The sequence below is a fragment of the Uloborus diversus genome, chromosome 4, assembly GCF_026930045.1.
Source record: "Uloborus diversus isolate 005 chromosome 4, Udiv.v.3.1, whole genome shotgun sequence".
NCBI classification, from domain to species: domain Eukaryota; kingdom Metazoa; phylum Arthropoda; class Arachnida; order Araneae; family Uloboridae; genus Uloborus; species Uloborus diversus.
The window spans coordinates 134,798,037-134,812,691 of NC_072734.1; the positions used below are offsets into that span (position 1 = coordinate 134,798,037).

General features: G+C 34.9%; 1 protein-coding gene across 2 annotated transcripts in view; it reads left to right on the forward strand.

Moving 5' to 3' along the window:
- Positions 1-9,234, forward strand: part of LOC129220238 (pre-piRNA 3'-exonuclease trimmer-like) — a 90,025-nt gene extending 80,791 nt beyond the window's left edge. For both annotated transcript variants that reach the window (XM_054854603.1, XM_054854605.1), the window contains 2 exons: positions 7,104-7,202; positions 9,034-9,234. In XM_054854603.1, the coding sequence (XP_054710578.1) occupies positions 7,104-7,202; positions 9,034-9,094 (160 nt within the window). In that variant the 3' untranslated portion in view covers positions 9,095-9,234. The remainder of the gene's footprint in view (positions 1-7,103; positions 7,203-9,033) is intronic.
- Positions 9,235-14,655: the final 5,421 nt, after the last annotated feature.

The window sequence follows — 14,655 nt, forward strand, 5'->3', positions numbered from 1 at the left end:
GGGATTCGTTTTGAAATGTCCATTATTTGATTAAATGGGGGAAATTAAAAAAAGAAATTAATTTGAATTCTGAAATTTTGAATTCAAATAATGTTTTTTCGCAATCGAGTTGCAACAGGACCCAACTCATTGGAATTATTGTTTCTAGAAATAGCTCCTGTCCCCCCAAACCTCCCCCTACTCCTGAGCGGTTACATGTGTATAGTTTTGTGTGTACGCTCGTAAGCGTGTGTGTATGTGTGTAGGCGTGTGTATATGCGTGTGAAGGCATGTGTGTGTGTGTGTGTGTTGGACATGGACGCCACCGACAAGAGGAAACGCGCCTACAGAGGACGGCGGGCGTTGGTGCTGCAGCAGAGGCCCCTGGTCCAAGCTGAAAAAGGAACCGGACATCAAAGACGGTCAAGTGAGAACAATAAGCAATCGTGATTGCTCAAAAAAAAACATGCCTAATTTTTCTGTCGTCATGCATACCAAGGAAACAGGTAAGGTCATCAATCAGGACAAATTTTCAAAAATAAGTGACTAAACTCAACATCATTCTGAAACAAAATTGCAAAAGTACTGCACAAACCCCTTTTTTAAAGCATGCGTAGTTTTAAGCTCCTAATGGCTAAGTACTACTCATAAGAATGGCTGCTTTGCATCTGAAGCTCAAAACATTTTCTTCATTGAAAACGGTTTACCTTTTTACTCTGAACCATTATATGTATGCAAAATTTTTGCGATTTTGTGTTTTAATAGAGTTATTTTTTTTTCCGCGAAGTCATTAAAAAAATGTACAATATTTCAATAAAATATATAAATTTTCCGTTCGTTAATTAACGTATGCCAAGTACTGGTGTGTGGCTAAGCCCATCATTTTGAATTTTTCCTGGGAGCAAAGAATATGTGGTACTCAATGCAAATTACTCGAAAAAAAAAAAAAAAAAAAACCTCACCCACTTATGCATAAAATGCACTAATTTCTCAAAACCGGGAGGGGGGCAATTGAGGTTGTGAGAAGCAAAGGATCGGCTTTCATTAACAAGTTTTTCTAAATCACGTTGTATAACAGCACCTACCAAGGCTACTAGTACTATCCCTTGCACCAAAATAGAGAAGAGTTTACTTACAACGTGTACTGGTTATCTCCAAATTTTTAATTTTTTCACTTACATCCCTTTGCTTCTCACTGCCTCAATTGCCTTTCCTGACAAAAATTGAACCCCCCGACCCCCTCTTCCCCTTGTGAGAAAATCCTGCTTACGCCAATGAGTTGGAACACAGCTCTTGTTTTTGCCATTTGATTTTATCTTTATTCCAAAGATAGAAAATCACCCGTCAAGGTATGACGGGTGAAGATTGCGTCTACATTTTAACGAAACAATGGCCTGTTTGGTGATATTTTGACTGTTGAAATTTTAACCTAACTCCACTGGATGAACCCTAAACTTCAGTAGATTGCGCTCATTGGTGACCACTTTTTCCTTTCTTGGTTTTCCTAAAATCTATTGGTAAAACAGTTAAGATATCGGATTCAGTTCAGCCTTGTCAAAATAAAGCCGTTCCCTGCATGTCAAACATTACCAAAAAATATTATCAAATTAGCATGCTATGGCGCAAGTTTCATTGTTGGTGACGTCAGGAGCGTTACTGGATCAGTGAATTCGCTATCATATATAATATATGAGGATTAGGGTGGAACGAAAAAAAGAAAGTTTTTATTTTCCAATTGTAATAGTGCAGAAAAGTTGCGATTGATGAAGGCTTACAAAACAAAACAAAATTTTTTAAAATCGGATAATATCTTCCGATCCCGCAACGAGCCTAAAAATTTGAAAAAATTGAAAATTTCATGTGTTTTTAGCGATTTTTTAAAAACTTTGCTCCAACGTTTCTTTTTAATACTCTAAGACAGAAAAGTTACGATTGCTGAAGCCTTCAGAAATTTAAAAAAACATATTGAAGTCAAATAATACCTTCTGATCCGGAAACAAGCATGAAAAGTAAAAAAAAAAAAAGGAGAATTTCATCTTTTCTTATAGTGATTAAAAATTAAATTGTTCTTCTTGTTTTTTTTCCCCGGTGTTACATGGAAAAGCCTTTTAAAAAACCCTATATTACACATAAACATTAATTTATCTCATGACTTTTAAGGTATCTTCTAATCATGCAAAACTACCATTCTTTACAACAATGAAACATTTTCAAATAATACAAAGTCATAAAATATTTACCAAATTTACAATCCAGTATACAAGTCTTATTGTTTTAGGTGTTACTTGTTAAAGCTAATTTATAATCAGATTTTTTGGAAAATTCGGGCATAATTGACCTAGATTTCAATGTTGCTCTTATGTAGCCATCTCTTGACTTAAATCCACACACTTTGAGTGAAACCTCCGTCACTAGCTTCACACATCTTTCGCCAGCTTGCGTATGGCAGGGGAATAGTTTTATATCCCAGTCGGGTATAGTGCTTGTTGCAATAAGATTTTCAATGTCTTTGTTAGGAACTTTTCGAAGAAAAGGTGGAGAAGATAACTTTGTCGTGTTCCAATTAATAATCTCTGTGTAATCTTCTGCTTCGAAATTTAGAGATGGAATGACAAAGTTTCTAATGCTTTTGCCTTTAGAAACAGACTCCCTGGCTTTTAAGACGTTTTTAAACGCTAGTTCTCTTATGTGCCTCCTTTCATCAAACACCATTGCCATTAATAAGTTCTCGGGATGCGAAAAGAAAGTTTCTTTCAGTGACAGGGTGAACAACTTGCATGAGATTGTCAGGTAAGTATCGACAGGTTTGAATTGTTCTGTAAACATGAATGGCACCGTCTGTGAAATTTTTGCGGTTCTTTATTTCAAACCAGACCGACATGTAACATCTCAAAATAAAAGTCACTTTGTATTTTAAGTCACCTGATGGGATCGATACACTTACTTACAGTCTAAGGACTCTATTTGCACAAGTGAGACATCTGGAATGTGAGAGTGGGCCGGGGGTCACGATTTGACAAATCATTTGGGCAATTGCCACCCTTTATTGCCTGAGATACATCTAAAAGATATCTTTGATCCTTGCTCAAGCACTTTCTGTTTACATCTGAAATTGTACAGTCAATTGCTTGAAAATCTATTACTGGCAGTTTTTCGCAACCTCTGAGTTGTTCTCCTATTGGTCCAGAAAACGAATTTGAGCCAGTTGTTCCACCATCCAAATACCGAAAAAGATGGCGGAAAGGCAATTCAATGAAATGTAATAAACAAATAGCCCATTGCAATGGTCGTCCAATATAAATTTCAAATTGACGAATCGCGCCACTTTCCCACCCAGTATTGGCTTTAGTACCATCGCAACCTACGATGGCTAAATCATCCAGAGAAATTCTTTGTTCATTTAGATATGAAACAATGCTATTCACTATGTCTTTGGCTGATCCAGAGTTTGGAGACACGTGGCCAATATAAACGGAATCAGATTCTTTGATAATAGAATAATGCTCTTTCACTGTTCGCCGAAATTGCTTTGATTCAATCTTATCTATATATAAAGTATCATCTTTTCTTCCGTCAAAATAAATACCACAAACGGAGTCTTGTTTAATGCCACTTTGCAGATCTTTTCTATTTTGGCTCTTTTCTCTCCTAATTTTTTGTAATTAATCGTTAAACTAAAATTTAAAAAAAAAGCTGAAAAAGGGCTTAAAGTTTACATTTTTTCAAACATGTAGGTTCGTTGCGCGATCGGAAGATATTGTTTTATTTCAAAAAGATATTTTTTTTTGTTTTGAAGTCTTCACTAAACGTAACTTCTCCGTTCTGTAGCCTGAAAAAGTACATTGAACCAAAAATGTTAAAAATTCGGAAAAAAATCTGAAATTATCAACTTTTTCGATTTTTTAGGCTTGTTTCTGGATCAGAAGGTATTATTCGATTTCAATTTTTTTTTATTTCTGAAGGCTTTACCAATCGTAACTTTTCCGTCTTAGAGCCTTAAAAAGAAACATTAAAACAAAATTTTTGAAAAATCATTAAGAAATCACGAAATTTTCCATTTTTTCAAATATTCAGGCTCGTTGCGGGATCGGAAGATATTATCCGATTTTTAAAATTTTTGTTTTGTTTTGTAAGTCTTCACCAATCGCAACTTTTCCGCACTATTACGATTCGAAAATAAAAACTTTGTTTTTTTCGTTCCACCCTAATGAGGATGCTGTAGCCCAACTTGCTTAATGTTGTATATTATAAGCATGCATGTACAATGTGTATATAATGCACCGATTATTACATGCCGAAATCAGACAAATGCTGCAAGCCTATTAGAGTTGTATATTTCTTCTAAATTATTCCAGTAATGCTAAAGTGAATGTTTATTTTTATCTATGAACTTGAAAGTGAGTTAATCGAGTGAAACTGAACGCTTTCGCTCTAATAATCAGCTGTCGTTGTTAATGGTGGTGAATTGCATGCTTCAGAAAGATGAAATATTAATTTAGGAAATTCTGATGAACGACTGGCCTCCCAGTGGATTTTGAGATCAGGGTGCCAAGGCCTCCCCTGTAAATAAAATGAAGTCATCCGGTTGGGAAAGATTTAAGCAGAAGTCGTCTTCCCCGTGCCACTGTAGAGGAGAGATGGCAGTTTTGCCCTAGAGTCCCTGGAACGATTTCAGCTGTTGTATCCTACGAATGTTCTGTAGATGTAAGGCAGGGGATTCCTTGGCAGCGGGAACATTCCGTGTCGAGTTATTTTCTGCAGGCACGACTTTAGTTACCCATCTCACTGCGCTGATCACCGCCTGATTCTTTTTTTTTTCTTATCTTTTTTAACCCTTCTTTTTTGTCCCTTCAACTTTTATGTTCTCGGGTTATTATTTAAGCTATGCCATTCTTTTGTCTAATCGTACTCTCTGTTGGAAAAGGTTTTCTATTTTCGTTTGGTTCAGGGATTCTCAGTTGCTGGTCCGGCGACGGTGAACTGGCACTGATTTGTAGGTTGACCTGTCTGGTTCTCGATGATTTTTACTTATTCAAATTAACAAGGTTTCCTTATTCAAATAGTTACAATAACATTTTGTGAGGTTTTTTAAGTTAAATTCATAACCTTAGATCTAGACTAGAATCCATAATTTATTTTTCCAGGCTAGCAATGTTGCAGTGTACTCTCATTTATTTTGTCCATAATTTTTTTTGAAAAACTAGATTGGCATTTGTGATTTTTTTTTTTTTAAATAAATTTCTATTATTTTTCTCAAAGGTTCATTCACTTAAATAAAAACTGATAGTTAGCTGTATATTTATATTTAAATATCGATGTTAGCAAATGATTATAAAAATGTTGCTATGAATTTATGTCGTTTTTTTATAAAACATTTTTTGTAAAAAAAAAAAAAAAACCATCGGTCCTCGAAAAGTTTTTTCCGACAGATTCTTACCAGTCCGCGAGCCAAAAAATGTTTAAAAAAAAAACTGGTTTAGTGTTTCTGGTGTGAATTGTTATTGAATCATATTCATGGATCCATTACGGGGCATTTCTTTGTCCTAAAATATGCCTTTCACAAAAATCAACGCTAGAAAAGAAGCGACTCTTTACATTGTCACAAAAAGTTTCTTCGCTATTATATTAGTCTTTTCTGCGGAAAAAAGAATATCCTCTGATGATCTAATGCTTCAGCTCTTGTACTACTCAAGAATTCACATTGAAAAATAGATAAATTAATTCATAAAGTAATGAATGATCGCCATCAATTTTCAGCTATGAAAACATCGTAAAACATATTAACTTATGCAGGAAATTATGTACATGGATACACTACACATATTGCGATCCAGCAACAGATTTGACTGACACACCGCAAAAATCTGAGGGGAAAAAAAAGCTTTACAAATTTTTTATTTGGAACTTTAATTTTCTTGCTGTTAAGCCCGCACTAAGTTATCTTACACAACTGGTGCGTAGCGGTGTACAAACGTCATGATAAATAGTGGCTCGTCATTAAAATTTCAAAGTTTAGGTGAAAATATTTCGAACTTTGTTTTCATTGAGCCGCCAGGGTGGCTAGTTTAGCGGCCTTCTACAGCCTCGGCCTTCCCGCCTGCTGCGAATTACTCTCGCCGCCTTCTGTAGTTTACTTTTGGGGCTTCGCCCTTTTTTGCCGCCTGTAACGGGCACCTCGGGGGCTTCGCTCCCTTCTTGCGGTCTGCAAAGATACATTAATTAAAAAGCAGTTTATTAATTTTCGGCGCTGCACGCCTCTAGCTTACTCACTTTCGCTCGAACCATTCCAAAGTTCGTGGCGCTCCTCTAACTTAACCCAGTGCAGAGGATTGGCGTACGACTCTGTTCCCCCGAAATACCAAAGTACATAACCTTCGACGGTGTACTTCAGGGGCTTCTTAGGGGCCCCATACTTGCTGTATAAGGCAGCTTAAGTTAGTGAAATAATTTTAATTGACGTGTTTTGAACGTAAAATACAATACATTCCTTTGAGAAAAACGTGTGAAAATCGTCGTATCAAAAACGCGCCTTACTTAACTCACTTTTTCTTGAACCAGGCATTATTGGCAAGAATCAATCTATGCTTAAGCCGCGGGAAATGAGGCTATAATTTTGTAGAGGTAAGCGGCGGCAGTGACCTTGGATAATAAAAACCATGGACGATGGAACCATTGGAAAAGGTGATAAGGAGAGATAAGGAAGGTACGAGATTTCGGACCATAAAAGGAGGGAAGAAAATGACGTTTTAAATTGATATATCTTTTAATTAAAGTCGCACAAAGATCCAAGTTTGCCAAACGTAATCCCCAAAAAGTTATGAATTTTTCATCATAGTGTTTGAGAATATATATCAGTTGAAAGAAAAATCGCTCAAAACCCTGATTTTTTTCCAATGCTGTTTGTTCAAGTTGAACCACTTCTGTTGCCGGTGTGCAATATCATTATAAGCTGATAAAATCGTAATATTACCGTAGTATAAAAGTAAACGTTGTACTTAGTAGTCTTGTTGTGATTCTTTTTAAAGAAATTTTACTTTAGTTCAATTAAAGATAAAAGCAGAAAAAAAAATGCAATTTTTTTTTCTGTTGTGAAAGTACTCACACTAATTTAAATCGTTTTATAGTTATAAAGATATATTAAGAGGCTTTGGAAAAAATGATGAATTTGTAGTCACAAAGTACAGCGTTCTTAAGCATACCCCTGCCATCCAATCTGCACTTTGGTAAGATTTTGTGTTTTTTGTCTGTATGTTTACATTTTTTTTTAATTATATATATTTGGTAAATGTGGTTTGAATCCCACAATATGCTACTATCAAAAGTCTTTGATGAAATTGCAAAGAAATAATTTTACACTAATAGCCGCAGTTATGAGCAATCATTTGACATTATGAACTTTCAAGGGAGCAACCATTGTTTTCCCACTTAGTGTGAGAAGAGGTTTATCAACTATCCTTATATTAGCATCTAAGGTGTGACTAGTAAAGCTCGATATTGTGGACTTCTGGGTGGGACGAGGGAATATTGCTACGCTACTGCGGAATTCATTTCGTCGATTTAATTCTGCTTTTTATACGTAAATTTATTGCAGAAATATTAAGGTATTTTATTGATCCTGTTTTGTTATGTAGAGGAAAAAAATCCATTGATTTTTTATATCTACGAGGTGTTATCAAAAACTGCGATGAATGAATTTTTGTAGCAGCAACTGCTGAAGCTATATCCACATGCTGTGACTTGCCCAATGGCATGATCATTTGAGACAAGTAGGGACAATGTGTGACAGTTTCGAACTTGTGAGTCAGCTGCCAGAGCCCCTAGAGTTAAGATTGAGTTTATCATGTCTGTCGCGCAACATGAATTTCAAACAGCGCATTCACATTAAGTTTTTTTTTAAGTTGCAAAAGAGCTCACGAAATGTTGAAATTGGTGTGCGGCGATAATGTGGTAACCCTGAAGACTGTGTACAAGTGATATGACCGATTTAAAAAGAAATAGAGACTGTTGAAGACGAGCAGCGTGCGACATGGCCAGTAACCTCAAAAGCAATAGAAAATTTGCAAAACGTGGAAAATATGATTCGTTGCAACAGACGAATGACTATTTAAGAACTACCGGAAGGCTTTAACATCTCGTGTGGTTCCATTCAAAGCATTTTAATTGATGAATTGCAAATGAGACGAGTGATGGCAAAGTTTGTTCCCAAACTTTTGAGTGATGAACCAAAAGAAGATCGTGTTTCACGAGTTTTTGGAGCGGAACAAGTATTTTTATCTGTCCACAGTGGACGTGCTCATCGGATTTAGCACCATGCGACTTCTGGCTCTTATTAAATATTGAAACTATGCCTAAATAAAAACATTTTGACACCCTCATTGACATTGATAGGGTCACGACAGAGCATCTGAAAGCCCTTCCGAAAGGCGCGTTCCAGAAAGGCTTCCAGTCATGGAGTGAACGTTTGGATAAGAGCATTGCTTGCCAAGAACACTGCTTTGAAGGAGATTAAATCAAATTTTATGTAACCGTGTTACTTTTTTTAATAAAAAAATTATTCACCTTATTTTTTGATCACACCTCGTGCACCTCTTTTTTTTTTCTTAAAATCTGTTTGCATTATTTCCCAGCAGAATTGTTCGCCGAAAAGTGTATGTTTCTTTATAGGGAAAAAAAGAAAGCAAGAAAAAGGGCTAAATAGAAAATAAGCTTTTGATTTCTCCCTCGATATCTATTAATATGTACTGTGCAGTACAGCTGTAATAATAAAAGCTTTGGTTTTTAAGAGACGTAAATTGAAATTATTTTCACCAAGAAATTTCCTCTCCGTGAGCCTCTTGCTGTGACCTCACGAAATCAGTGTGAAGGCTTTCTTCTTTAGGAAATGCTGTTTTAGCCTCCGCCCTCTCATGAGGTTTTTAAAACTTGCGCTCTAAGTTATTTGATTTCAGAAATTGTCTTTCCAAATTTCGATCATTCTTTTGTATCTCCTGTAATATCTGAAATAAATTTCTCAACACGTATAATAAAAAAACTAACATTTCCCCCTTATTGCAGGTTGACTGTAGCAGGAACAAGTTGTGTGGTTGCATTTCTTGTCTTCAAACTGTTTTCCTGATAATAATCTCATGTTAAATTAAATAATTATTGTAAAATGTAATGTTTTAATACATTTATACGAATCAAGTATTTCAATTTTGTTATCAGTATTTTCAATATTTTTACTGTATTCTTGCCTTGAATGAATTTGAAGTAATAATAAAATTGTAAATATCTTTCTTTAATGCAGTTGCTATGCACTTCATTTTTTGGTTTATTTCAAGGTCATGACTGGGCTTTTGTTTCGGAGGGGGTTTTACCACATGCATTTCTTGAAAATTCCATATAATCAGTCAAATTTGTTTTCATTCATAGATTTTCTTGATTTCGCTACAATAGTTTATTAAAATGGGGTGCTACTTAAAAGTATTAAAGTATGCAAATATAGAAGGTGACGTATTTCTTCGTATTCCAACTAAATAATCGATGGCCTTTTAATAATTCAAAAGAATAAAAAACGTGTTAGCGCATTAGACGTAATGCTTCTGAAATGCATTTTTTTTTTTTACAAACACTTTTATGTGCTTCAAATAAGATTTCTGGACAATGGAACTAATTTTTGCACTTCAGTAAATTTGTCATTTTATGTCTCATTAAAATTATTATCTAATTACCAAGAAACCACACGAAAATGGTAACAATGAAAAAAGTTTCAAATGGTAGCAGTCGAAAGAGCATATTGCGACATTTTTATTTGCCCTCGTCCCTCCGTTGTCGAGATATGAGTAGGGCCTGATTACTGAATAGGCCAACTGTGCCGTGACTTAGGGCGCCCACTATTTAGTGGACCTCAAATGCCAAAAAAAAAAGTCAATGGCTAGAATTGTAAAGATTGACAAAATTGTGGATCTTGATCCACCTGATATCTTAATCGGGCCCTGGGATATTAGAAATTTAAAGTTATCCGAAATTTTAAGAAAAGAGCCAAATTTAAAGGACTTGGCGAGATATTGAAGGTAAACACGCTCCTTCACCGTCCGCATGTGGTAGGACATCTCTGCAAAGCGGGTGAAAGATGTCTTCCATTACACACTGAAACTGGCTTAATTTGGCAATTTTTTAAAAAATTTCGCCAGTCTTAGAGACATTTAAAAAACGGGAACGCCAGGGCAAATGATTTATGCATCGTGAATAATGTTTTATTGTGCTATTTCTACTCCTAATTAGTTTTTTTCCCCCGTTTTGCACGGAACTCGTCGACGTGACGAGAAGCTAGATATTTGACGTCTGTCCAGTTGGGTGTCGCATTTCAATGGTCTTCACAAGATGAACGTGCTCTCTCTATTGGATGAGCGTACTGTCAGGTGCTTTACGTGCTTCCGCAATATATGAATGCTTCTTCCTTTTCGGAAAACGTACTTCTGTCCGCTTAACATGGCAAACGTGACGTGCGAACGACGTCTGAATAACGCTCTTCAGTGACGTCTTGGAAACTGCGAGGAAATTGTTATGGTTCAATGTAGTGAATGATATCTCAGAAACATCAGAGTCTAGAAGGGCACGTAAAATGATTGATGTCCCAGGGACATCAATGTCTACTATGGCCCATGAAATGAATGATATTTTCGAGACATTACAATAGAATATGAGATGAATGATGTTAGTGTCTACAATGGTGCACGAAATGTCTAATGTCTCCATGACATCAACGTCTGCGATGACACATAAAAGGAATGATGTCTTAGATGTATCGATGTCTACATTGACTCATGAAATGGATGATGACTCCGAGACATCAAAGTCTACGATGACACATGAAAGAAATGAAGCAGAGAACGAATAAAAGTAGTGATTGTTTCTCATAATTATTACAGACCCAGGCAACGCCGGGTATTTTTGCTACGTACAATTATCTGGTAACTAAATAAAGTTAAGAAATAGAGTCGGCCCCTCTACCCCCAGTTACCGTCGAAAAAAGATTTATTTTTCGCCAGGAACGGCCAAATACATGCAAACATTTTCTTTATAGCATCTTCTGTTCGGAATTAAAAATCATATCTTATGAATATAGATTAACCAAACATTTTACAGTGGCTCCCAAAAGTGTTCGTACGCCTTGAAATTTTTTTAGTAAAACCAAAATAACGTAAAACTGAATTCGAATATGAAGTCCAATTTTTTTTTCACACCATTCTTATGCCATTCTGAATAAAACCCAGCAGTTTTTTTTCAAAATATTGTCTGATTTTATTTTTAAAATTTGTCAAAAAGCGAAGCGACAGGGAAAAATATGCCACAAAAGTCATCGTACACTGAAATATTTTCGAATAAATTCATAATTACAATTATCATATGTGGTTTTTTTATTATTTTTGCATTGTAATGACACTGTAAAGTCATTTGCCTTTAATTTTTGTTTATTTATTCCCTAATATTCTGCTTATTATTTTAAATTGGCAGGTATGCGTGGAAAACAACAAACACGATTCGAAATTTGATTTTTTTTCCCTCATAGTAGACATAAATTGATTTAAAATGTCTCTAAATTAGTTAATTTATATCATTCTGTAGTGAAGTGCTAGATAAAATAATTTAAAGACGAGAATCGGATCGAAAACAAGGTAAGAAAAGGTCAACTGGCAAGGTTAACAAAGCAGCATGATCGGAGGTTTACAGTTTAAAAAAAAAAAGAAAAATACACATTTTAGTGTTAAAAAAGTTTCTGCAGAATTGAATGAAACATTTTATATTTAACTAGCATTCCCGTACCCGGCATTGCTCGGGTAATGGAATTAACTGGGGTTAACAGTGCTTGGTGCACCTAGTTTCGAAAATCCCCTGTAATAATAATTACTTATGTTAATATATAAAAATCTTCTGTGCGGACGTTTGTCACCATAAGGCTTTTAAACAGCTGGACCAATTTTGATCAAATTTTTTGTGTGCAAGCATGGTTTCGAAGCGCGATGGATCAAATCGGAAACGTTTTTGTTAATTAATTAATTTAAACATTGGATGGTTATACCTCCCAAATGATTAATATTTATTTTAACCTATTGTTGAGCGAGAACTGAAATAAATATTTAACCTGTTGCCAAAGGACAATAAGAAAGCCAGTTCTGTTTTTTGCAATGAAATTTCCTACTGTGATATGTCAATTGAGAATAGATAAAACGTAGAGAGATAATGAAGCCTTCCATTTCTTAAAAGCAACGATTTTAGGTCCCGTGATGTATTTTAAAGTAAAGTACTGGAAGGTTCACGCAAAACGTGTGTTCTGTCGTCGTAGTTGAACCATGTGACCGGATCGATGCTTTAGATTTTCCTAACCAAACGATCAGAAAATACCGTCCGTACTTAGCAACATTTGTTTCTCGGCTGAAATCCATCTGAGTTTTGGCACCAATGTCAAGAATACGTTAAGGATTATCTAACTAATCAGTACATTATTAAAGGAAAAGATGATGGAATTTAAAGACGAAACAAATTTTATTTTCCTCCAGATAAATTACAACAGGGTAGTTCTGTACACGAAAGATCAGTGCAGTGGGAGATCTTGATCTTTGGTGGAAAGAACAAATTAGGCAATATATGAAGTTTAAAAAGTTTTCGTTCAAAAGATCGGAGCGCTAATCGGTCGGAGTTGGCTTCGCTCACTGATCGGCTGGATTACAGTAACGTGGTTGCTTGGCGACTTTGGCTGTAAACAATAGAGTTGTGTGATCATTTGTTTACATTTTAAAGCTACTGTTAATGTAATTTATTGTATATTTTGTTTATTTGGCGAATGATTTCCAATTGCAAGGAGTTGCTTTTCGTTTTTAAAGAGTTTTTAGTCATTTTAGTTGAAGAAAGCATTTATTTTACATCGTTATGGGGGGGGGGAGGGATGAGTGATTTTCGCTTATTCAGAGAACTGTTTTTACCTTTATCATTTTTTTAAACGATATATTTTTCATTGTTTTATTCTTTTTCATATGGGGGATTTTGCAACGGGATTTCCCGTTTGTTCTAGATGGGTAGTTAGTTTTTAACACTTAATATCTGAGGACGCGTTTTATCCTTTGAGTATGGCTGAAAGAACAAACCATCAAGTACGGGAGAAAAAATAGTTAATAAAACAACTGCTCAGTGGGCATTAGATAAATCAAGTTGTAATAAAATGACACCAAACAGCTTAAAATCTTTTCTTTTTACTTATTTTTTTCAACAAAACGGTTCAAACACTTGATAGTTTATTGAATTTTTTTTAATTTTCAATTTACAAAGTTTGAACAGAACAACGTCTGTCGGGTCCTCTAGTTACCTATAATTTTTCCTAATTTTGGGAAGATCCCGGGGTCCCTGGACTCCTTATATATATGCCCTTGTCCTTACCTGATCTTTAAATGTTATTAACGATCCTTTTAAAGTATTGATTATCTTTGCAAACACAGACCATCCACATTTTATTGTTATACCTATGTTTAAGCAAGAACTTCTTTGTATACAACATTTTTAGTTTTTTTTTCCTGGTGCTAAAATTATTAAGCTGCTTGATGAACTGACTTTGGAGCAAGCTACATAACATTGGCCGTGTGAAAAAAAGTCGTGTCTTAAATCGATCCCTGCTACTTTTAATGTATGTCCTTGTGACTTATTAATGGTTATTGCAAAGCAAACTTTAACAGGAAACTGCACTCTTCTATCTTCAAAAGGATAGTCCGCCTGTGATGATGTTCTTAAAAACTTCGTTTCTAGTTTTGAAAAAATGAAAGCAAAAGACAGAAACATTATGAATTGAAATTTCAAAAAATCCTTTCTTAGTGGTTACTTTCGTTATCATGCGGACATGCCTGCCAAATTTCAAGTCTGAAGCTTCAGCGGTTTCGGCTGTGCGTTGATATATATATATATATATATATATATATATATATTATATATATATATATATATATATATATATATATATATATATATATATATATATATATATATATATATATTATCTCAGGACATTGATTTTTACATATTAAGATTTTCACCAAAAATTGTTCGTCAAAGTCTCTGATTAGCTGGATTAAAGATAACCTCTTCACGCAGAAATTTTCTTGTTCGTGCGAAAAACAGTAAGTTTACGCTTTCCGTAGTAAAATCAATGATAAATAAGCTCAAAACGCTTTGGAACAACGTCTTACTTGTAGATGAAAATAAATTCAATATTTTGGGTTAAATTGTTGTACATTTGTCAATAGAAGAAAAAATGAGGAATTTAATCTTAAGAACTTAGTTGGAACAGTTAATCAGGACGGTGAAAGTGTTCTTGTGCGAGGGTGCATAACTGCATCAGGACTTGTAAATTTAGAATTTTTAGAAGAAATAATGAATCATGCTATTCATTTACATATTTAAAAAACAATTTTAAACTATTAGCCCAAAATTTGGTAATCGGAAACAACTTTGTTTTTTTATCAAGATAACGATAAGAAATACACGTTTGCGTTTGGTGCCTCAAAAATTGTCCTTAAACTTAGAAATATCTCCTCAATCGCCAGATTTAAACTTAATGGAACATATTTGGAGACATCTGGAGGCTAGATTACGAAAATACACCATTGAAACGAAAAGCGAACCTGAAACAGTTACGACTCGAAGAGCGGC